A 23,621-nucleotide genomic window follows, 5' to 3' on the forward strand; every position below is an offset into this window, starting at 1 on the left:
ACTAAATCAGTGACTTTGTATTTGTAGAAGTCGAGTTTAAGGAAGGGGAAACCCAGCATATCGTTGAAATTGAAGTCGTCTTCGACGGGGTAAGAGAGATGAGGGAGGCCTTCACTGTTCACCTAAAACCAGATGAAAATATGGTGGCAGAGACGCAGGTAAGCGAGACGATGTGTTTGTAAGTCTGCAGCCAACCTTTTCTTAGAATAAATGCATGTGAGACATCACAGTGAAGAAGACTCAGGACTAGAGAGATGGCTCAGCAGTAAAAAGCACCTGCTGCTCTTGAGGAGGACGTGGGTGTGGTTCCCAGCACCAATACACACGGTGTCTCACAACCATCTGTAACTGTAGTTCCAGGGTCTCCCAGGCCTTTTCTGGTCTCTGGGCACTGCATACACACACACACACACACACACACACACACACACACACACACACGCATACATGGAGGCAAACACTCATGCATGTAATATAAAAATAAATCAATCTTTTTAAAAAATAATAATGGCTGGGCAGTGGTGGCGCACACCTTTAATCCCAGCACTCGGGAGGCAGAGCCAGGTGGATCTTTGTGAGTTCAAGTCCAGCCTGGTCTACAGAGTGAATTCCAGGAAAGGCACCAAAACTACTCAGAGAAACCCTGCCTCAAAAAACCATAATAATGATGATGATGATGATGATGATAATGATGATGATGATGATGTTGTACATGAAAGGGGATGCACATGGTCCCTTTCAACTGCCCAAATTAATTTCTGTTCTGATTAGATCAGAACCTGGACATTTCTCTCTGTCTTTGGAAAATCGTGTTGGTGGAAACTCAAAGTTGTAGTCCCCGGACCCCACATCAGCTCTCTTAGCCTTCCCATGTCATGACTGACATTGGAATTGCCTGCCACAAAGATGGAACATTTATTCAACACTAATTGAAGCAGACATCTTTACCCACCAAGCACTTTCCTGGCCCTCCAGGGCTTCACTAGTTCCTCCTAATTAGGTTAGAATTTGATGTTGAGAACTTCATGGGCAAAATTTTATAGTCATAAAATGTGTTTTCTACATCATATCACCTACCATATTTTCTTCAAGATAGATGTAATCTCCATAGAATTTGTTTTTAACGGTGGAAAAAAATTTTAAATGACATGCCACTCATAGGAAAAGGTCAATTTAAGCAACACTATGTGTAAGTGTGCTATACTGCACACTTATTATTGTTTCATTCTTTGTTAATGAGAAATCAAATGGAAGAATATGTTTTCTTAAGTATTTTTATTATTCAGTAAAAATGGTAATTCTGTGACATTGCTGTCCTTCAAGAATTTTTTAACTCTAATATATGCATGCTTTTTTATATTCATGGTGTGGATTGTGTGCACACACCTGGAGGTCAGAGGCAGCCTAGGAATCAGTTTTCTCCTTCCACAGTCTAAATTCTGGAGATCAAACTAAGGATGCTGGGCTTAGCAGCAAGTGCCTTACCTTCTCGGACATCTCTCCAGCCACATTGTTATCCTTCTTAAGTCATATTTAGAACTCAAGATCTGTGTGTAGAAAGTCTTGATGAAAGAGATTTTTGTGAGTCTTTCCCTGTTTTTATGGACTAGCATGTGACATTCTTTTGAGTAAAGGAACAAAGAGTCCCAAAAAATCACTTTCAGTGTCAGAGACTCTTAAAAATATAGAAACGTCTTTGGTTTGACTGTGATTCAACTTACATTTCTTTGACTTTACATTGCTGTAAAATTATGTGTAAAAACATAATTTGAATTTACTTTTATCTCTGTTCCACAACCACGAGCTGCAATCCTACAGTGCTGTGTTGCTGGTCCATGATGTTCACAGGGTTAGGAAGATTAAACACACTCTTGATTTACAGTCTTTTCAACTTGGGATGTGCCCGTTGCATATGACACTATTGAAAGTGTCAGGGCAATGCTTGAGGACTGTTCTATCAGTCATCAGAGGTAGGAAAACTGCTCAAGAGCCAGAGACATGGACAGAGGTGACTTTCCTCCTTGACTAGACAATATCCAGACTCTCCTTCTGTCTCGTGCTCATCTTCTCTCTCCCCTCGTCCCAGGCAGTCCAAGCCTTTGTCCATCTAAAGCTTAGCTTCTCCTTGGCCTCTCCGCATCACCACAGCCCACACAATCCCATGACCTTGACAGTCTCATTTCTCTCAAGGTGTCTGTCAGTTTTTTCTCCCACTGTCAACTAATGGATTTTGTTGTTGTTGTTGTTGTTGATGTAACTTCAACGTCACAAACCCACAACTGATTTATCTACCATCATCACAACTGAAGAGAAAACCTTAGAACCCAAGTATCTCATGGGCTAGTGGCACCACAACTGATTTATCTACCATCATCACAACTGAAGAGAAAACCTTAGAACCCAAGTATCTCATGGGCTAGTGGCAAGCCTTTGTATGAGCCACCCAAGGCTGAGGTCCCTCCCCCGTAAACATTCAAGATGAGCAAGGTACCAGGGTCACATGAAATAGAATGTGTGTGGGCTGTCACTCTGCATGGCGTCTGGGCAGGACGACTTCCTCACAGAGATTCCAGAGATTTTTCCAGTCATTGTTCTGAATGAGAGAAGTTCCAGGACCCTGAATATTTGATAATCAACGATCACTCTCCTTTCCTCTTAGGCAACCAAGGCCATTGTATATATAGAGGAAGTCAACAGCATGGCGGATGTCACCTTTCCCTCTGTCCCTCACATTGTGTCCTTGCTGATATATGATGACACTTCCAAAGCCAAGGAGAACGCTGGGCCTGTGTCTGGCTATCCCGTTGTCTGCATTACGGTGAGGAGGAAATAGATCAGTTTAGGGGAAATTTGAAGATAACTGATTTTTTAAAGATCTATCTATTTTTTTTTGTTTCACGTGTGTAAGTGTTTGCCTGCATGCTTGTATGTGCCCCACATGAGCTCCTGGTGCAAAGGGCAGAAGAGAGTGTCAGATCCCCTGGAACTGGAGTTACAGATGGTGGTGAGCTACCATGTAGGTGCTGGGGACCAAACTCAGGTCCTCTGTAAGAACAGCAAGTGCTCTTAACCCTCTCACCCCAGAAGATAACGATTTAAAATAATTATAAACTTCAGTATTGTCTTGGGAAATTTAAGGTTTAAGCTTTGAGCTGTGAAAAGCTTAAAATAACAATCATTAAATGGAGCTCCCATTTTCCTCCTCCCAAAACACAAACAAACAAAACAAGAGCCTATTAACTGAGGACACAGTGTGTGGTTTAAGAATCCGTCACTGTCAGGAAAGCCAGTAAAGCATGAACTCTGCACAGAAGGGATTAAAAAATAAGGACAAGTGGAAAAAAATAAGGATCTGTAGCTCTGATACGAGGCAGAGTGTAAGAGCCAGAGCTGAAGCTCTGATATGGAGGATCAGGTAGACCTTTGACAGTTTTAGATTCAGGTGAGGGGAGATCATTCTGGAAAGGGTGGTTGCCAAGGAGAATGGAAGGGATTCATTACAGGTTTCACTTGCCTTCTTGTAACTGAATCTTGAGTTCCCCGTGAACAAAAACTATGACATATATTTTTAGGTCACAGCAGCCCTAATGAAACACTCCACATACAACAGGCACACAATGAGTGTTCATTGGCTTAACAATGTGTGGATAATCTGGTGTTCATTTATAAAGGGTTCTAAATGCCACATTAGGCAACTTGGAATTCATTTGTTGGGTAGCGGGATGCGTTCTCATGCAGAAGAGCTGCGTGAGTAGAGGGTCACGTTGGAATGTTAGTGGGGCAGGAGTGTAGAGTTGGAAAGGGAGGACTTGAGTTAGATGGGAAGGAGCCGTGTGAATGGTGAAGAAGGGATCGACTTAAGGAGTGTTACAAAGCGGAGTGGTCAAGGTCACCCACCTGCTGGACATGAAGAAGGAAAGAGAAGGATTGGGCTCTCCATGGATGTCTGGTTGGCACTCCTGGTGGCCCTGATGGTGTGACCAACCTCACGAGAGAGGTAGACTCCAATACCTTTTGTAGGGCAGAGGGAGAGGGGACAGAAGCATGAGAGAAAGAGTAAGAATGACTCTGGGGATTCCAGAGATGATGATGTGATTGACACTTCTGAGTGTGGTCGTGTCCAGTGAGCTATCGGAAGTTGAAAGGTCATAAAAGGATGGCAGCTGGGAATAAGAAGTCGGAAGTTGCATGACCAAATGCAGCATGAAGGGCAATGGAAGCCTTAGGACTAAAGGAGCTTGAGAAGCATCAAGTCCAAGTCCACATTACTCTCTACTGTGGTCCTAACACAGCTCTGTTTATTTGCTTTCCCATAGGCTTGCAACCCCAAATATCCAGACTACGACAAAACAGGCTCTATTTGTGCCAGCGAGAACATCAATGACACTTTGACCCGATACCGGTGGCTGATCAGCGCTCCTGCTGGCCCGGATGGTGTGACCAGCCCTTTGAGAGAGGTGGACTTCGACACCTTTTTCACATCATCCAAAACGATCACGTTAGACTCCATATACTTTCAGCCTGGTTCCCGGGTACAGTGTGCGGCTCATGCAGTGAACGCCGATGGGAATGAAGGCCTGGAACTGATGAGCCCCATCGTCACCATCGACAGAGAGGAAGGTGAGAGATGTTTCCCTGGGAAGGTCACTGAAACACTGCTGCAGTATTGCAAATACCTCATTTCTGTGTATAAATTCCTCCAAATAACCCTGTATACCATAGAACTCTTACTTACAGACGAGCATCCATTTTTGCAAAAGTCTTCATTAGAAAACAGTAATTCCACACCTTTCATGAACACCTGGGGTGTGCTAGGTAAAGAGCCTTGTACTCGTCATGATGATAAAGGAGGACTCCCGTGCTCCGGGAGTCCATAGACAAATTAGAGGCATAGGTAATCTGAGTCTGGTCCCGCATAGAGGAGCTGCTGAGATGCATCTTGAAATTGTGAGAAGTGACTCTAAGAAGCATGAAGGAATGTGAACTCTCTAGGAGTAACAAACCCCAATATGGAGGAACTTGTGAGGAAATAAGGGTTTGGTCTGGACGAGGAGGGGTTACTATACCAGGTAAAGAGCCCAGCTGGCTGGTGCATGCATGGGGATCTGCTGGGGGCACAGTCAAAGGATGGTGTAGGCGGAGAGCCGTGTGCACATCACCAAAGGGAGGCTGGGTCTAAAGCCAGAGCCTGGGACACATGGTTGGAAGTGCATAATAGAATATGGCCAGACCCAACACTAACAGGAAACCCAAACTAAAGGAAACTTTATAGAAAGTAATCTTCCTCTGAGTAGAGATGGTTATGTATATTTTTTGTTGGTGGTTTGGTTTGGATTTGGTGGGTTGGATGTTTTTTTAAGTTTTATTTATTTTTATTTTAAGTGCATGTGTGTATGCTTGTATGTATCTATGTGTGCCGTGTGTATCACTCAGGTCAAAAGTGAACATCAAATGCCCTGGGATTAGACTTATAGATGGTGTGAGCCACTATGTGGGTTCTGGGAGTTGAACCCAGGTCCTCCACAGGAGCAGCCAGTGCTCTTGATCCCTGAGCTGTCTCTCCAGCCCCGTGGGTTTGCTGTTGGCAGTGCTGAGAATGGAACCCAGGGTCTTACACATGGCAGACAAGTACTCCACCTCTGACTTAGACTCCTATTCCTAAATTAAATGGGCTTTTAAAAATGTACATGCACATTTCTATTTAAAATTTCTCAGATTAAAGAATATTTTTAGGTAGCTGGGTTGATGAGTGGTTAAGAGCATGTACCAAAGGACCCAAGTTCAGTTCCAAACACCCATGTCAGGTGGCTCCCAACTGTAGGTCCGGCTCCAGGGATTTTTCTTAAAGTATATTTAGGACTTGAAATTATAATGCAGTAAAGCTCTGGGATCAGTTCCAGCACTGTTAAAACATACACTCACTTTGAGTTTTATTCACCAATAAGTAATATTTATTATAGCTAATATATAATACATATTTCATGATTCATCATATTGTTCTAGGGTAACATTCAGATTCACTTCATTGAACTATACTTTGTAATGTATTTCAACCATTTGCATTTTATCTGTTCACATTATATAATAATTTTGTGAATATGTTTCTGGCACAAATGATCTTCATATATTAAGTCAGTCTGACCAAGAACTGTTGAGAGACTCCTGAACTGCATGCTATGGTCACCTCTCACACAGTCTTCTGCTTCCTTATGATATACATTCTCAGTCAGGTGTTAGATCACAGCGAATATTAAAATACAGAAAAGCAACAGCACCTACATTAAAACATTACTTACATGCTGTCATCTTTTAGCATAAATGTGCTCGTTTTCTTCAAGGTCTCTGTCAGCCCCGTGTGCCTGGGGTCGTGGGGGCGGAGCCATTCTCAGCTAAATTGCGCTACACTGGTCCCGAGGACCCAGACTTTGCAAATCTCATCAAGCTCACCGTCACGATGCCACATATAGATGGTAAGTACCCTGGGTAAAGCAAGACTCTGGACACACCGACGGTAGATATCCTGGTAAAGTAAGACCTTGGGAGTTGGGGTACTTGGAACCTGGTTTATTTATTTCACTTCCTTCGTCTTCAGTTTGCAAATTAACTTTCAAGTCTGTCTGCTTCTTTCAACTCTTTCTATCCAGTTTTGAAAGTCTGTCAACTTAAAAAGCATTCTTTAGAAGTGAAATAAAAATGCAAATGAGAGCAGACGGTGCCTCCCTGTGCTTCCCTGCAGGGATGCTGCCCATCATCTCCACGAGAGAGCTGTCCAACTTTGAGCTGACCCTCAGCCCTGATGGCACCAGAGTTGGGAACCACAAATGCTCCAACCTGCTGGACTACAATGAAGTGAAGACCCACCATGGCTTCCTGACTAATGCCACGAAGAACCCAGAGGTCATTGGAGAGACCTATCCTTACCAGTACAGTGTGCCGGTCAGGGGCTCCAGTACCTTACGATTCTACCGAAACTTGAATCTGGAAGCCTGCCTATGGGAGTTCGTCAGCTGCTATGACATGTCGGAGCTCCTGGCAGACTGTGAAGGCACCATCGGGACGGATGGCCAGGTACACATTCCAACATCTGGGCCTTGCTCCTTGGATAAACCAGCTGCTTGGGTCTGTCAGTAGTTTTCTAATCTCAACTATTACCTCAGTATTGTTAGCCATTAGTCACAGAGGGACGGCTGATGGCTGGTATCAAAATCTGTCATACTACATATTAATATACAAGAGATATACAAAATCCTCCTCCCAGGCCATCAAAAGAACACCTCTAGAATAATAAGTAACAGAGTCCCCGCTTAGGTTATAATTTTTAAAACTCTAAAATTTGCGTTAAAAATCATGTCAAGAATTTGAACTAAAATCCTGAATTAACAAAAATTATGAGAGGCCTATTTGTTAAAGTAGCAAACGAGATGCAGAATGCACCATATCTTTCAATATTTAGCCAAGGGGAGTCTTAATAGATGTGGCAGTCCCTGAAGGTGGATTTCTAAGGCTATATTCCTGCTGGGTTAAAAGCAAAATAAAGGGGAAAGTCTATGGTAACGGACCATCAGTTTACTCCCACAGCAGAGCTGTGGAACTCGGCTCATCTCCGCTACAGTTGGTGTTAAATGGGTAGTCTCTCGTGGTGCCGGGAAGCTAGTGGGTGACAGCTGTTAAGACTTGCTATGCTCAAAAAGCAGACGAGTCAGTAAATAGCGTGAATTAGTGAAAACCCATATTAGAGCATCAACGTAAAGACAGTGTGACGCGATGGGAAGAGCCTGATACTGTAATCAAGCAAATGCACACTTGACATTTGGTTCTGAGGCATTCTAGCTGTGTGTCTCCAGAGACACGTTATATAAAGCCTTCATGGGTGGTGGTTCGTTGGGTACATCTTCCTCAGTCTGTCTTTGCCATCTGAAAAGGAAAAAGAAATAAAAGAAACAAACAAACACTAGCTCCGCCTCCTCCTCACAGATCGCACACCTTTGTCTCTTCCTCCTGGAGCTTGTGCCGACGTTATTAAATCACTGTCTCCTTTCTGATCGCTCCAGACACAGGATCAGTGGGCATAAACGAAGGAGGACGCAGCCACAGGACTGCACTGTCGTTCAGTTGGGTCTCTGCTAGCTGGCTTCTCCGTGCTTCAGAGTGTCTCTGCGGGCCGCTCTGTAGTCTGTTTTCACCCACAGGAACATCTTTTGTCCTCCCCACAGAGTGGAAATACATCTCTATCTGTCACTTGGACAGCTGGTTGTCCCAGTGCATCCCTGCCTTCACCCTGCTAAGCTGACACTGCCTTTGCCGGCCAACTGTAACGCAGCAAGCGTGGTTTGAAGGCAAGGCTTGCCTCGGAGGTGTTTAACTCTTCAGACTAAATCTGTCTGCTGAATGCTAAATGTTCATTTAAACGGATTCTACTTTGTTAGTTTTTTGTTCTGTTTCGTTTTGTTTTTCATGGCCGTTATTGCTGTTTTATGCTCAGCATTCTGTTGAATCATTTGGGTCCAGAGATGTTTTGTGTCCAGTGACCTCAAGTGATTGAAGCCAGGGCTGTGTCTCTAATTGAACTGTGGGTGGTTCTGTTGTCCGGCAGGAGCTGGCAGCTGCCGGTTTCAGCCAGGTTTGTCTTGCATGAAAGGCTTGTAGAACACACTGGGAATGAGAGAGAGCACATCCTATAGTCAGTCAGCCAATATTTACTTACTTATTTGTTTGTTTGTTTGTTTGTTTGTATGTATGGACATTTTGCCTGGTACACACAGAGACCAGAAAAAGGCATCAGGTCCACTGAGGTTGAAGTTACAGATGGCTGTAAACTACCATGGGGGTGATAGGATTTGAACCCAGATCCTCTGGAAGAGCAGCCAGTGCTCTTAACTGCTGAACCATCTCTCCGGTCTGCAGAGCATCTAGTTCCTAACCATTTCATGTAAGCTTTTTCAGTAGATGGCCAACGTATCAGAATCCCTTCTGAGAAGTTTTTCTGCTTTGGTATTATTGAAAATCAGTCCAATGGTGGAACCACGATGATCAGTGCCGCTGAGAAGAACAGATTCAGTGGGAGTCACTGAAGTTTTGGGTTTTATTATGAAATTCTAAAACCTTCACCGTAATCTACATGGTAACAAGCTAGTGAAACACATTGCATACGCTCTAAAAGGAAAGCTTAAAGACGGACAATCCCACTCACCCCTATATTCTTCCTCGGCTTAAACTTCAATTTCTCTACAGACTATCGACTTATTTTCTCCCCGGAGCACACTGCTGAACCATGGGTAGAGGAGAAAAAACAACCTTAATTAATATAAAAGTAAGCTAGCCCTCCAAGACATCCCTTTTCTGTTCTTCCATTCACTGATGCGTCTAAGACTGGAGACAAATAGTCAGATGGTAGTTCTAACGATTAAGATAACGGCAGTGGGGATGGGGAGAGAGCTCAGTTGGCTGGGTGTTTGCCTAATGTACATGAAACCCCAAGTCTGGCCAGCACCACACAGACCAAGTGTAGCACTGCACACCTTATAGTTCCAGTACTCAGAACTGGAGACAGAAAGATGAGAAGTTCGAGGCCAGCCTGGGCTACATAAGACCCTGTCTCAACCCAAAATAATAACAATGATGGTGATAGTCAAAATAATAACAACTAGTAAATTTATTGTTAAATATGTGCCTTACACTTTTCTAAACATATATAGCTATTCTTCCTAACCTCAAAACTCCATACAAATAAATACCATGCCCTGCCCCACCCACTCCCCTTTACAGATCAGAAAAGAGGAACAAAGAAAACTCAGATAACTTACCCAAATTTATGTAGCTTGTGTGTCTGTGCTGGTAACTCACTGTGTGCTTATCTTGTGTGCCCGTGCGGATAACCCATCATGTGCTTATCCTAACACGTAATTGACTGTGAAAATGGATGTGGTCATAGACACTATTATAAGAAAGCCAACTGAGCTTCCCTCTGTCCCTCATAGATGAATGCTGCACAGCAACCATAATGGAAACCATGTGCTAACATACATCCTTAGCTGGGATGGTGAAATGTAGCTAATCCAGGCCCTGGGGCTGGAGGTGTGTGTGTGTGTGTGTGTGTGTGTGTGTGTGTGTGTGTGTGTGTGTGTGTTGACTTTTGTGTAGTGTGACTACAGCTCTCTTCAGCTGATATCAAGACCTCCTTATTCAGTTGTACATTCACAAAACAGTCGTTTGACATCTAGTCTGTACCAGGAAACATCCCGGGGGCCCAGTGAGGACCCCATACGCACCAGCAAAGAAGACTTATGTAGGTCACTTCCGACACTCACTAAGAGGCTAAGAATTTCGCCTGTTCAGAAAAAGAATTTTAAAGTTCTTGAATTTTATTCAGTTCTAAAATAATCTTTAGCTATTAACCTCAAAAAAATGCAAAGGCAGATAACAAAAAAACACATATTTAATCAATAATTCTGCTCTGTCTCTATGCATGTCTCATTTTCTGTTTTTGTTTGTTTGTTTGTTTGTTTGTTCTAATTAAAGTTGAGCATGCAATGAGAAACACGGGACAGAAGTTAAACTTAGTTTTTTAAACAATTGGGAGTTTGGGTGACTCTTTTTTTTAAACAAGTTCTTTGAAAAATAAAAGACATTCTTCTGAGTTTTACTGGCTCTTGTTCAAGGTTAGACTCTTGACTCTCTTGACTTCTTAGGTCCACAGCAGCTGGTCACGTTGTTCAGCAGCCAGGCCTACGCTGCAGAAATGCAGCCCAATTAACAGTTTGCTCTTACGGCATGGAATTGCAATACGCTCCTGGAAAGACACTCTGTGGTCTGGAGAAGTAAACAAGTATTGTTCTCAGTTGATTTCTTTGAGGAAGAATTTTTGCCTCCTTTTTTACAGGTGTGTTTGATTTATAAATATGAACACAGAGGCTGGAATATATATATCAGAAGTCACAACTTTTCATCCTATTATTTTACACTTCCTATAATCCTATACTGATTCTCTTATGAGAATTCTCTTTTGTCTTTTATAAGTAAGCCATGCTACATCAGTCAAGAACAACCCAATTCACATAATGTTCATGACATATGCTGCTGCCTATGTTGTCAGACTTAGCAGTTAATTTTTGCAATAATTTTTGTAATCAAAATAACATCATTTCTGAACTCAGGAGAACAAGTGACAGTCAGATAAAATCCCACCCGTTATCCCACCATAATTACACAAAGACATATTAACCTCTTTAATTACATACATAGTTTAACGGTGGTGGCTTAATTTTTCTAACTTTATTTTGTATGTTGCTTTTTAATTTAACATGAGCATGTGCCACGACAAGGTAAGTTTTTCAGAGTTATTTTTTTCCTTTGAGACAGCCTTAGAATGTATCCTGGCTGACTTGGCACTCACTGTGTAAACAAGGTTTGCCATGGATTCATAGAGATCCCCTGCCTCTGCCTGCCGAGTGCTAGGATTAAAGGTGTGAGCCACCATACCTGCCAGACTTATAACTTGATGGCTACATGTTGTTTCCCTTTTGAACATTACATCATAATACACCATATTTCTATGGTTGTTCATTAGATTATGCATAATTCTATATAGCAAACCTCCCTTAAAGTTGTCCTTCATTGTACAAAATTTGGCTCAATATTGATGCCTACCCAGGCTTTCTCTCTGATTCACCGACCTACAGAAGAGCTGTAAATGGGCAGAAGCCAAGGTCTCCTTGCTCCTAAGCACTCTTAGATGAATATTACTCAGAGAATTTGGCTAAGAATTTGAAACAGTCCTCTCAACTGAGCAGCTAACTGCACACTGTGAGATTTGAAGCTTTGTATTTTGATGTGTGATGCTTTATATAGTCACTAATACCCCCATTTTGATTGATGTTTGAGGCGATAAAAGACACAAGAAAAACATTGCAATGGGGGCCATTCCCCACCAGTGATATCCCTGAACAAGAATTTTTACAAATTCTGTGTTCAATCTTTTGGGTAAATACAAAACACATATTCTGCATTATAGGGCCATATATATGTGCAGGTAAACAACTTTTCAATGGTTTTTGTTTCTAATACATGTGGCCTAATTAAAAGACCTTGAATATGGGAATCTCTGTGCTGTCTGGTGTGATCACCATCAGCTGTGTGGCTACTGAGTATGGGAATGTAGAACTGCGCTGTCCAGCATGGTAGCCAGCAGCTGTGTGTGGCTACTGAGCCTTCTAAATGGAGACAGAGTGGCAAGTCTTTGTGTATGGATATTGCTATAATGGCATTCATCCCCGCCTCTACCCATCTCCCACAAAAAGTAACCCCCTGTCTCAGGCCCTTAGGTGAACAATATCCTCTCCACATATATGCTTGGCACTCGGTAGCATAATATAAATTTGACAATGTGTTACTTTCTCCAAGATATTTGCTCCCTTTAAATATAATCTTAAAATTGTTGTTTGCCTTTGTTAATTAACTTTAAATGTCACTAAGGGCATGTCAGTTCAGTAATTGGGCCGCAGATGATGATTTATACCTTTAAAGGTCCTGAGGTAAAGGTTAAAAGAAATGGAATGCTCTGGAAAGTGGCATCGGAAATTACGGTTGCATTGCAGTTTTTGGTTGAAGAAACAGGCAGGTGACTGGATGATTGAAGTAGGTTCCGTTTCAGCTCTGTCCCCTCCAGGCAGAGATCCTAAATAGTCAGGAAAACCTGGCCTTAAATATGAAAAAAAAAAGATGTACAAGACTTGGGTAGGTCCTATGTTCAAAAATCACCACATTGAGAATTAAACAAAATAAAGCCAGGTGTGGAGACTCACACCTGTTATCACAACACTCAGGAGGCTGAGGCAGGAGGATTGCCAGTAGGCTACATAGTAAGTTGAACAAAATCAAATGAGAACCATTCAGAATGCTACATTCCAATTATCTTATTGAGAGTAAATGCTAAATATTTCCTTCTGAACAGCACTTCACATAACATTTGATGGCGTGTATGTCAATATTGGCAAACATAAAGCTACATTTTTAAAATTGAAAGTCCATGCCTAAAGCCTAATGTTTTAGCTGATGGATTATTAAAGTCACAGAATGAAATATGAATCTTAATCACCAGTGCCATATTGGTTGAACAAGTCACTTTCCCAGGTAGCCAGAGTGTTAACTGCCCTTCTTCAGAACTCATTGTTCAGTGGTAGTCATTATGGCTGCTCTTGGGAAATGCATCTCAAAGCATTCAAGTTACAAGGTACTGACTTAACAGGGAGCAGGGTGTATCTGCTTCCCACAGGTGAGAACCAAACAAGTTGCTTATCTGGTAGGTGGGTCTTTCTTGTTACATGTGTTTTCGTTATTGATCTGGATTGTCGTGTGTGTGACTTGAAGACTTCGCTCTTAACCCCATGATAGTGTGACATATCATTGCATAGTTCTCATGAGTGAAATATATGTCTAGTCCCTATGTCAATTCTTTGTAGGAGACCAGTTCCAAAAGCCTGCTTGGAACTTCCAAGAAGAGTCAGCTTACCATTTCCTCTTGCACAGAGAGGAGATGTGATTGCTGTACTGGTCCTTAGCACACTTGGAAATTAAAATGCAGTAAGTTAGGTGGTCTTAGGATTGCTCCGCATTGTATAGAATCTCATAAAGTGTGGGAGAGATGAACAGGGGCTTAGAATCTAGATTCCAATTTCCACAGGCCACTCAGGTTCAGAGACTTCTGATGAGGGGGCAGGGCATGGAGAGATGGCTCAGTGGTTAAGAGCACTGGCTGCTCCTGCAGGCTTTAGTTCACAACACCCACATGGTGGCTCACATGTCTGTAGCTCAAGTTCCAGGGTATTTGATGCTTTCTTCTGACATCTGTGGGCACCAGGCATGTACCATGTGGTATACATACGTACATGCAGGCAAAACACTCATGCACATAAAATAAGAATAAGTTTTCAAAAATTCTGGTGAACTTGCCTAATTTCTCTGAGTCTTCAATTTTCTACCTCTTTGCTTTCTAGCCATTATCCTTCCATCCATCAAACCACCTTGCATACATACAATTATGAGAATGAAAATACTAAATAGCTTTCATTAGTAACCAACACATTGTCTGAAATTTGGTAGATTCTTGATACGTATTAATTTATTCTCTTGACCTCCCTTACCCCACTGTTGAATACCAGAAGAAAGAAAATATAAAATTCAAAGACAGTTCATTTGTTTTGAAATATCATAACTGCACCATGCCATTGCTAAACGTGTATTTTTTACATCTTTATGTTCATCCTAACTTCCTCTATATGATTAAAAAATAGTTCAGAGATGCATTTTGCATAATAGTTCCAAATTCACACCATTCCTCTGAGGGTCAATAAAAAAGAATATATCTATATATTATGCTGTTATCCCTTAATAAAAGGCAGTAACGCATCGAAAGAAGAGCAACTGACAAGATCCATTTCTATGTGCTCAGAGGAGGCAAATACAGGGCATGGATTAGCAGTCACCCACACCATGAGGAGGGTGACTTCTCCTGGGTGCTAGATTCCTGTGGATGCAATGAACACTTCCTAAAGTTGATTGTGGTGGTGGTTGCATGGTTCCTTGGATACATCAAAAAACTATTGACTTATCCACTTAAGTGGGTGAATTATGTGCATGAGACTGCCTTCATAAAGTTGCCGTTATGTATTGCTGGAAATGGTGAACATCCCCGTGCCGATGACAGTGGTGACATTGTGTGTGAAGTGAGGAAAACACAGTGCTGTGAAATTCTGCAGACTTGGCCTGGTTTGGTTAACACTGACGGGGATGATTTCATTGTCTTAGGTCCTAAACCTCGTGCAGTCCTACGTGACCCTTCGAGTTCCTCTGTACGTTTCCTACGTGTTCCATTCCCCCGTGGGGGTGGGAGGCTGGCAGCATTTCGACTTGAAGTCGGAACTCCGGCTCACATTTGTGTACGACACTGCCATCTTGTGGAACCATGGGATCGGCAGCCTGCCGGAAGCTGAACTCCAAGGTGGGTTGCTGTGACTCCTAAAGCAAGGAAGATAATTTTGATTTTATTACAGGTAGAAACAATGGGAGCACCTTTTAATACATTTTATATTTATAATCGCTAATAATGCGACTTTTTTAACCTTTGTCATAGAAAGCTCTTGTTTAACAAAATCATATCAATGCCTCAAACTTTGTATGATGTGTGACTATGAAATTCAACTTCTTTATTTCAGGTATATTCCACTCTGTCTATTTTAAGTGACTAATTGCTTATATTTTACATAAAACAATCCATATAGCTTCCTGGCCTTTACCAGATAGAGAGATTCCAGTTGAAAATTAGGAATAAAATCAAGGGGTAAAGTTGCACATTTTGCTTCTGAAATGAGAGGATCCTTTAAAGTCTGATGATAAACCCTGTCCTGGATTCTAATGCTGACACTACAATTAATTGATTGTAACCTGTGTCATCTCAAGCACATTACTTAAACGTGGCGGAGGGGGGGTTGATTTCCTATGAGGGTACACACGGCTTCCATTGCCTTCTGATTTGAAACTCTATCATTCTGTAATACCTTAGGCAAATGTCTTACAAGACCAGTGAGGAGAGCTCCTGATGGCACACCCCCCCAACCCCCCACCCCACCTCATCCAGAAACTTATCTGGGCACATGGCTTGTATTTATAATCCCAGCACCTCAGAGGATGAAGCAGGAGGGCTGCTGTGGGTCTGAGGACAGCCTGAGCCATGTAATATGACTGGCTCTCAAAATAATAATAATAATAATAATAATAATAGGCCATAAGCAAAAGCAAGCAAAACCCAACAGTGTCAAGCTGACCCATAAACAGAACTTATGAGTTGTAGCTAGAGAGTTTTCTCTCCGGGTCCCACCAAGCCCGGCAGTCCAACAGCCCACTTATAAAATAAATACGCAGATGCTTATATTATTTAAACTGTTCAGCCTAATGGCTCAGGCTTTTTATTAACTGTTCATATATCTTAAATTAACACCCCATGAAGCAGGGCTGGAGTATTCCTTGTGTTTCTAATGTTGAAAAAATTCAGTGTTTTGAATTACAATATCTGCTTTAAGCACATTTCCAGATTCGCAGTAATGCGTCTTTTGTACGACAAATGGAACATAATGTTGGGCAAAGATGAGTGGACTCCCCAAACTGCCCGGTGTCTTAAAAGCTGCTGACATTCTGGATTTTCAAATTTTGTGTGACTAGTATGATTCTCTCATAGAAATTTTATTCTTTTATTATTTTTAACAAATTCTCAGAGAGATGTTTAAAAACATGCAATTAAAATATAAAATTTAAAAACATTTTCTGAATCATGTTCCTGCTTTGTGTTCAGGCCGTCGGAGTTGGCCCCAACAAGTCACCTGTCCTCAATGAGTCCATTAAAAACACAGTTGATAACGAAAAGCAGAAAAAGGGGGATTTGTTCCTTGTAGCCACCTTGGGGGAAGGAACAAAGAGGTTCAGTGAGGTCTGAGTGTAAACAGAGGGGAAGAGGAGCATAGCTAAGGTGACCCATCCTGATCAAGGAGACTGTCATCACTGGCCTGACTGTGAAATCTCTTTCCAGTGACAAACTCCCTTTTGCCCTTTCTTTCTCTCACAGTAGGAGTCCTAGGGAAATTCCTCCAGAAGATCTCTACACAGGATGGTGACTCTGAGCCCTCCATGTCCATGTCCATGGCTAGTGAACCTAGTCCAGCCCAGTTTTGATTGGGTTTGTATCAGACAAGTGTCAGGTCAGTTTTCTCATCAAAAGAGTGTGTATTAGTTTCGATGTTGCTGTGTCTCTGTTTCCTGCTTCAAATGAGTCTCTTCATGATAAAAGGAAAACAATAACATGGATATCTCTATACAACAAGTATAGAAACTTTAAAATGCATCAGCAATAGAGAGAATCAAGCAGAAGAACATCGGGGCTGGGAATCAAGGTGGGCATATGATTATATTAAGGCATTAATAAATTAAATGTAATGGACACATCATTCAAGATCTCTGGGATGCTGCTATTCAGATACTGTACTTGTTAATTTTCTGTTTCTGTGATAAAACACCATGACCAGAAGCATCTTACAGAATGAAGAGTGTATTTGGGCTTCCAGATCCAAAGGCATCAGAGTCTATCATGGTGGAGAGACTTAGCACAAATGGCCCACATGGGGGCAGGAAAAGGAAGCTTAGAGGTTCCATCTCAACCACACTCAGGAAGCAGAGGGCAAACACAAGGGCAGAGACTATTCAAGGCCTGTCTCCAGGGACAGATGTCATCTATTAAGGCTCCATCTCCCAGATATTCCACATCCTCCCCAATTAGTACCGCCATCTGGGGCCAAGTGTTCAATTATCTAAACCTGTGGGGGACATTCATGTGGAAAAACACCTCAGAGACTAAATATAAATATCTGGCATTGCAGATAGAGTGGAGATAATCAGAGCATAAAAATCAAGTTCTGTGAAACAATAGCAGAAATTTCCTCATATCTAAGGAAATTTATGAACCAGTTCTACAGAAGACATTTAGAACCACAACAGCCATGGTTGGATAATAACTTCTCCACATTGTATTGTAAAGACATTAAGCAGGGAAGAGGAGCTTGGACCTGCCTCGTCTGAACATACCAGGTTCTACTGACTCCCCAGGGGAGACTTTGCTTTGGAGGAGGTGGGAATGGGAGAGTGGGTTGTGAGGGAAGGCTCGGGGAGTGGGAGGAAGGAGGACAGGTGTAGATGTAACCAACCGTCTTATTAAATAAGAAACACAGAGCCGATTCAGAGAAGAAAGCCAAGAGGTCAGAGCTAAGAGCCTCACTCTTCCTGCTTCAGCGATCCTCTTCAGCCAAGAGAGCTCTCCGAAAAAGGGACCTACTTCCTGTGTGTATGTCTCTATACAGTCTAGCTGTTCTGCCTTCTCATTGGTTGTAAACCATGCCTCGTCACTGCCTGTCTGTAAAGACTTCCAGGTCTTCTATGGTTGGGATTGAGATTAAAGGCGTGTGTCTCCAATGCTGGCTGTATCCTTTTACACACAGAGATCTACCTAGCTCTGGCTACCAAGTGCTGGGATTAAAGGTTTGCACCACCACCGCCATGCTCTTGATAATGCTCTAATAGCTCTGACCCCCGGGCAACTTTATTTATTAACATACAATTTAAATCATATTTCAGTACAAGTAAAATACCACCATAGACAGGGGAATCCCTGCTGGATATGTAAAATGAATAGAAAAATCTCTTAATGAAAGAAAGAAAGAAAGAAAGAAAGAAAGAAAGAAAGAAAGAAAGAAAGAAAGAAAGAAAGAAAGAAAGAAAATTTGCCATTTTTGAGGAGGTTCTCACAATGCAGCTCTGGCTCACTTGACCAGGCTGACCTTAAACTCACAGAAATACATTTGTCTCTGTCTCCTGCCAAGGACTGGGATTAAAGGTGTGTACCATCACTCCCAAGCACATAAAAATCGTTATTTTACAGCTTTTCACCTCACTGAAAATTCCAAAAACACAGAACCAAAAACACCAGAGAGAAGTTTCAAGAAATTCCATGTCCTTAGGAAAGCAATCCATCCATGACCTCTTAGTAAAAATGTAAATAAAAACAAGCCACAAACCCAAGAAGAAATTTTATAGTGAATAATTGCAGTCCCAAAGAAAAGAAGCACCAAGCAAGATTACAGCGGGGAGGAAAGGGATCCACCAAACCTGAGGAAGAGGTGGAGGATATGTGCAAACGAGCACAGAAGACCTCCCCATTTACATTGCACATGGACAGTGAGCACTATTTGCTCCATAAACTGTCAGTTATGCCTGAGGAAGGAGGAGCTTGCTTTTGTTTACCAGTGTTGCTTAGCAACGACTGTTCTATAACTGGATGCTTCAGTTTTACTGGTCAAACCATAGCCTCGCACTTGTGAGAGTCGCAGAGTTAGGCTCTGGTTGTTAGACGGTCAGTGGTTAAAAGTTCATCATTTCCTAAAATTACTTAGTGTTGAGTTGATAGAAAGGTGGTGACAGCTATGTTGTCCACCCCGAGGAAGCTCTTCTGCTTTAAGAAGGAGCCGAAAACCCCCTTGGGGTTTTGTGACGGCCCAAACAGGGCAACGGGATCCTTGTCCTGCTTTCACTGTGGAACTGAAGACAGGTACTGCCAGCCTTATGACCCTGAAAACGAATTTCATGAGGCAGTATGCATGGGAAAGCTCAAAGTGGTGGTGCGTCTCCTCGGGAAGAAGCAATTTCATGTGAACGATGAGGATGAAGGGAAACGGTAAGAACACTTGGAAGCTAAGGATGAGGGGCCTTGAGGAAATCGGGTGATGGGAGAAGCCTACTTTTCCTAGCTCTGTTGAGGGCAACAGGAGTGAGGAGAGACCAGCTGTGCTTTCTGGACTACAGTCTCCTTGGTACCCGTGATCACACAGGTCCAGTGTCCAGATCTTCTTCTGGAGCAGGAGAACCATAAGACCAAAGCTCAGCAGGTTTACTGTCACCCCGTAATTCCCCTATGGAGCATTTTCTTATGGAGCATCGAATACACAATAGAATAATTGAACAAACTATAAAGTAATGGGATTTAATTTCAATGTACCTAATAAACACAATGTTGTGTAAACTGTAGAAACTACAGAGATCAAGAGTAGTGTTCCTCACAATAGTCTTCCTCTCACCTAAAATCACCCAAAAACATTGAATATGGATCTTTTATCTGTGTGTACTAACATATTCCTCACTGAAAATAACAGAAATAATCTAAACTTGATAGATGGTTGTGTGCTCCTCTTCCTGCTACTCCTTCATTTTCTTGTTGTTTCTCACTAGTTTCCTGGGGATATCACTCTCCCATCTCTGTAAATTTCTTTTAAGTTCCTTCACTCATTACGTCATCTGTTTCTGAAAGTTTATTCAGTGCGGCCTTGATCAGCCACCATTTTAATAACACAATGTGCTGACAAGCTCCAAGTTCTCTGAAAGTTACTTCTGACATCTTTACTTACTTCTGATAGAGGTGAATGGAACTTGCTGTGAATTTCATGATTTACAAATCAACAAACTGTCTTGTTTTCCCAATTTTGGGTTTACTCGAGGTGGCCCACAGTGTACTAAATCTCCCTCATGAAATTGATATTAGATACTGACGTTAGGCATAGCATACATCTAATTTCTCTGTATGTTATGAATTTAACTATTATCAAAAATGGGCATTCTTATGTATTTGACTTGAAGTTCCATACTTACTTCCTTTGAACTAAAGTTCCTTAAAAATCAAAGCCAAGTTTGCTGTGCATTTAGATTTTGCTGTTGATAATTTTCAGTTTTTGTCAATAGTACATTTCGTAACTTTCTTTAAAAAATCCAGTAAAAGTCTAGAAATGTTTTATATATATGGATATGTGTATATGTATGTATATGTATATCACATTATATATCACGTTTCACTTAGTAGAGACATCATGCATGGCAAAATGACATGCTATCTTATGTATTAAGAATTGCCTTTAAGTTTTGGCAGTCACTGTTGTACATTATGAATTGTAAATGACATTTCAATTTTAGCTGAGTTAAAATGCGTGAAAAACCAAATCTCAAGCTCAGTGGTGTGTCATATCTACAATCCCAGCTCTTTGCAGGCTGAGGCAGCAGAAGCATAAATTTATTGTAGAACTTGTCTCAAGTTTTGAAGAGATGTCCTTAGACTCTAAAATTTATACTCCTTAATATATTTACAAAATAGAGATAATGGAACTAACATTGACTTGAAATATGTTTATTATAGTGTTAACATTCATAACTTAAATACCGAAAAGATTGTTAAGTTGTTGTTGAAGAATATTTTCTAATAGTTGCAAAGAATCTAATTGAGTCATCCTAATTTGATAGAAGTATTCCTTTTAACACCCATTTTCTGGACAAGAATTCACAACACAGGAAGGCTGAGATGTAGTTGGTTGATGGTAGTGTCTAGAGTAGGATTTAAACTGAAAATGAGTTCACCCAATAGTCATGTTCTTTTTGTTCAAATAGGCTGCTCTTTACTACGTAGTTCACTAATAGAGCACTTATCTAGGCTGCAACAGCTGTGTGTATTATTCACACTGGGATAAATGATAGTTGCAATAAATTTTTAAATACAGTAAATTATAAGAGCAAATAAAAATAAATTTTGAATGAAGTTAAATATTTTTATGTGTCTATGGACTTACATACTATATAATATTTATAAATGCCAGAGTGATTGTGTATGTTGATAATAGTGCCTTACAGTTTTCCTTCAAAATGTCTCTCATTCCCACAGAACTGCGCTCCACTTTGCGTGTTTCTATGGGCATATCGATCTGGTTTGTTTTCTGATATTTAAGGACTGTGAGATAAATGCCCTTGATAATCAAATGTCCACACCACTAATGAAGGTATTTCAAAGATTTCAATTTCAGTAATTAAGTTGATCTAAGTGTTTAGAATGAAAGTAAAATTAAAGTCACTTAAATATAAATCATGGTGAAAGCTGGGGGAAGTTTCTTGTGTGTTCTTTAAATTGACAGTGTTTTCCTGGTAACGATATCCACAGGCTGTACAGAGCTGGGAGACAGAGATCGTGTCTGTCCTACTTGATCATGGAGCAGATCCCAATATCAAAGACTGCAACGGAGAAGCAGCGATCCACCATGCAGTGTATGTAGACAGGCCAGATATTGCCAGCAGTCTTCTTGAATTTGGGGGAAACATTGAAGATACTACAAAGGTAAAGATTTTCTAAATTGAATTCCCAAGTATTTGAAAACTATATGCTTTAACAGTTGTCATATCTTGGTCCAATTTTTTTCACGTTTAGAAGTTGAAGTATTACTTGACTGGCACTTTGAAATAACTTGATCGGTATCCATCTAAGTATTGATATGTTGTTATAGTTTTTTTTTTACCCCCATTGAGTCCAATTCGTGCTACCCACATACTCTTGGGTATGTGACCATCCGCTGGAGCATGCTCAGTCCACCCAGGCCACACCTTTAAATGAAAAGGACTATCCAGTCCTAGCAGCTATAACTGTCAAGAAGTTCTCAGCTCAGAGCAGAACTTCATGCTAAATTCCTGCTTGCATAATGACATTTTGTGTCACTTGAGCATCCAACGGTCTTCTGAATGTTTTCACGGTGACTGTGATGTCATATGAACATCTACGCTGGTGTGCCCATGAGACACTCTTTGCTTTTGGTCATCCAGTGGACCTGGCTCTTACAAGCTTTAACCTGATCTTCTACAGTGACCCCAGAGACTTGAGAGGAGGTTTATATCAATAAGGTTAGAAAGATGGGTGGGTACAGAAGAGGGGTGCATTTGGAAAGTAGTGAAAGGGAAGGGGTGAATACGATTAAACTGCATTGAATATAGCTCTCAAAATTATTTCCAAAGGGGGAGAAGTAAATGTTAATTTATTGAAATCAGTATTAGAGAATTTAGCTTACTTTTATGGAGCCATGGAAAATATTTATAAAAATAGATAATGGACTAAAAGGATTATTTGACTTACATTTCCAAGTTACTGTGTATTACTGGGCAAAGCACAGAATCAGGATCTTGAGAAAGCTGTTGACATATCATCTATCCTCAAGAGAGGGAGAAATGAATGAGTCCAGGATGCCTGTTTGCTTACTCTGCAGCTATCTCTGTAAAGTCTTACACAGCCACGTTCTGAAACAAGGCTGTGGTGCCACCCACCAGGGGCTGGGTTCTATTCATTGGTTAGCCATCAAGATAACTTCCTATAGGCAGCTGGGTATAGCTTTGTCTGTGGTATCAGGAACTTGTAATCCTTCCTTCCTCCTCATATCTCCACAGAAACAGAATCAGTGGCCTCTTGAAAAACTCAGAATAGGTGTACCCCAAAACTGCCTACATACCAATATCACACCCGTCAAGTATCCAATTCCAAAAGCTTCAACACCTACCCAAAATATTGACAAGCTGTGCTGGGATATAAATCACTTCATGCTGTGGGTGACACTTCACCTTCAAACTGCTATCACAGACGGAATATTTGCAACTGAAGCACGGTACATTGCACTACAAGCACTTGATTTCCACACATCCATTAGTATGCATGCAGCAGAGGTTAAAATTTTAGTAAACAATCCCAAGGGCTATGGAACAGCGCAGTCCATTCATAACCTCCGTTTTCTCCAGGAATGCAGTGCACGCTCAATCTCTAGGAGAATTTGTAAAACTATGCTTCATCCTGACTATAACAAATCAAATCATTTTGCTTTTGAGCCCCTATGATGGAATGGTTCCCTGCAGGAGGTACTTCCACAATCCAACCTCCAAGTGTGTTTTATTTGCTAACAAACCAGAGCTGTATTCCCCCATTTCACCTGCTTTGCCGATACAGGTGTTTCAGTCTACTAGCCTTATTTCTTAGTGTTTGATATAAATTTAGGATGTCTGAAGATTCCTTTTCTCCCTTGGCAGTTTGCAGAGCACCACAGGAAGCTAGTACTTGGGTAGGAAATCACTGGGTTAGTTCCAGCTTTATTCCTGCTAGTCTTTTCTCCAAAGGATTTGGTGTCTTTTGTAGCAAGATCTTACACTTAAGTGACTGGAGGCAACCAAGAGCACTGGCAGTAGCT

At 41.4% G+C, this 23,621-nt stretch overlaps 1 protein-coding gene across 1 annotated transcript in view; it reads left to right on the forward strand.

The window, feature by feature from the left end:
- The window catches only part of LOC131912905 (FRAS1-related extracellular matrix protein 2-like), a 34,479-nt gene extending 13,075 nt beyond the window's left edge, over nucleotides 1-21,404 (forward strand). The window contains exons 8-15 of the mRNA XM_059265194.1: nucleotides 28-158; nucleotides 2,660-2,818; nucleotides 4,317-4,620; nucleotides 6,339-6,470; nucleotides 6,737-7,068; nucleotides 14,803-14,995; nucleotides 16,613-16,745; nucleotides 21,293-21,404. Of these exons, the coding sequence (XP_059121177.1) occupies nucleotides 28-158; nucleotides 2,660-2,818; nucleotides 4,317-4,620; nucleotides 6,339-6,470; nucleotides 6,737-7,068; nucleotides 14,803-14,995; nucleotides 16,613-16,719 (1,358 nt within the window). The 3' untranslated portion in view covers nucleotides 16,720-16,745; nucleotides 21,293-21,404. The remainder of the gene's footprint in view (nucleotides 1-27; nucleotides 159-2,659; nucleotides 2,819-4,316; nucleotides 4,621-6,338; nucleotides 6,471-6,736; nucleotides 7,069-14,802; nucleotides 14,996-16,612; nucleotides 16,746-21,292) is intronic.
- The last annotated feature ends 2,217 nt before the right edge of the window (nucleotides 21,405-23,621 follow it).

The sequence above is a fragment of the Peromyscus eremicus genome, chromosome 6, assembly GCF_949786415.1.
Source record: "Peromyscus eremicus chromosome 6, PerEre_H2_v1, whole genome shotgun sequence".
In the NCBI taxonomy this organism is placed as follows: Eukaryota; Metazoa; Chordata; class Mammalia; order Rodentia; family Cricetidae; genus Peromyscus; species Peromyscus eremicus.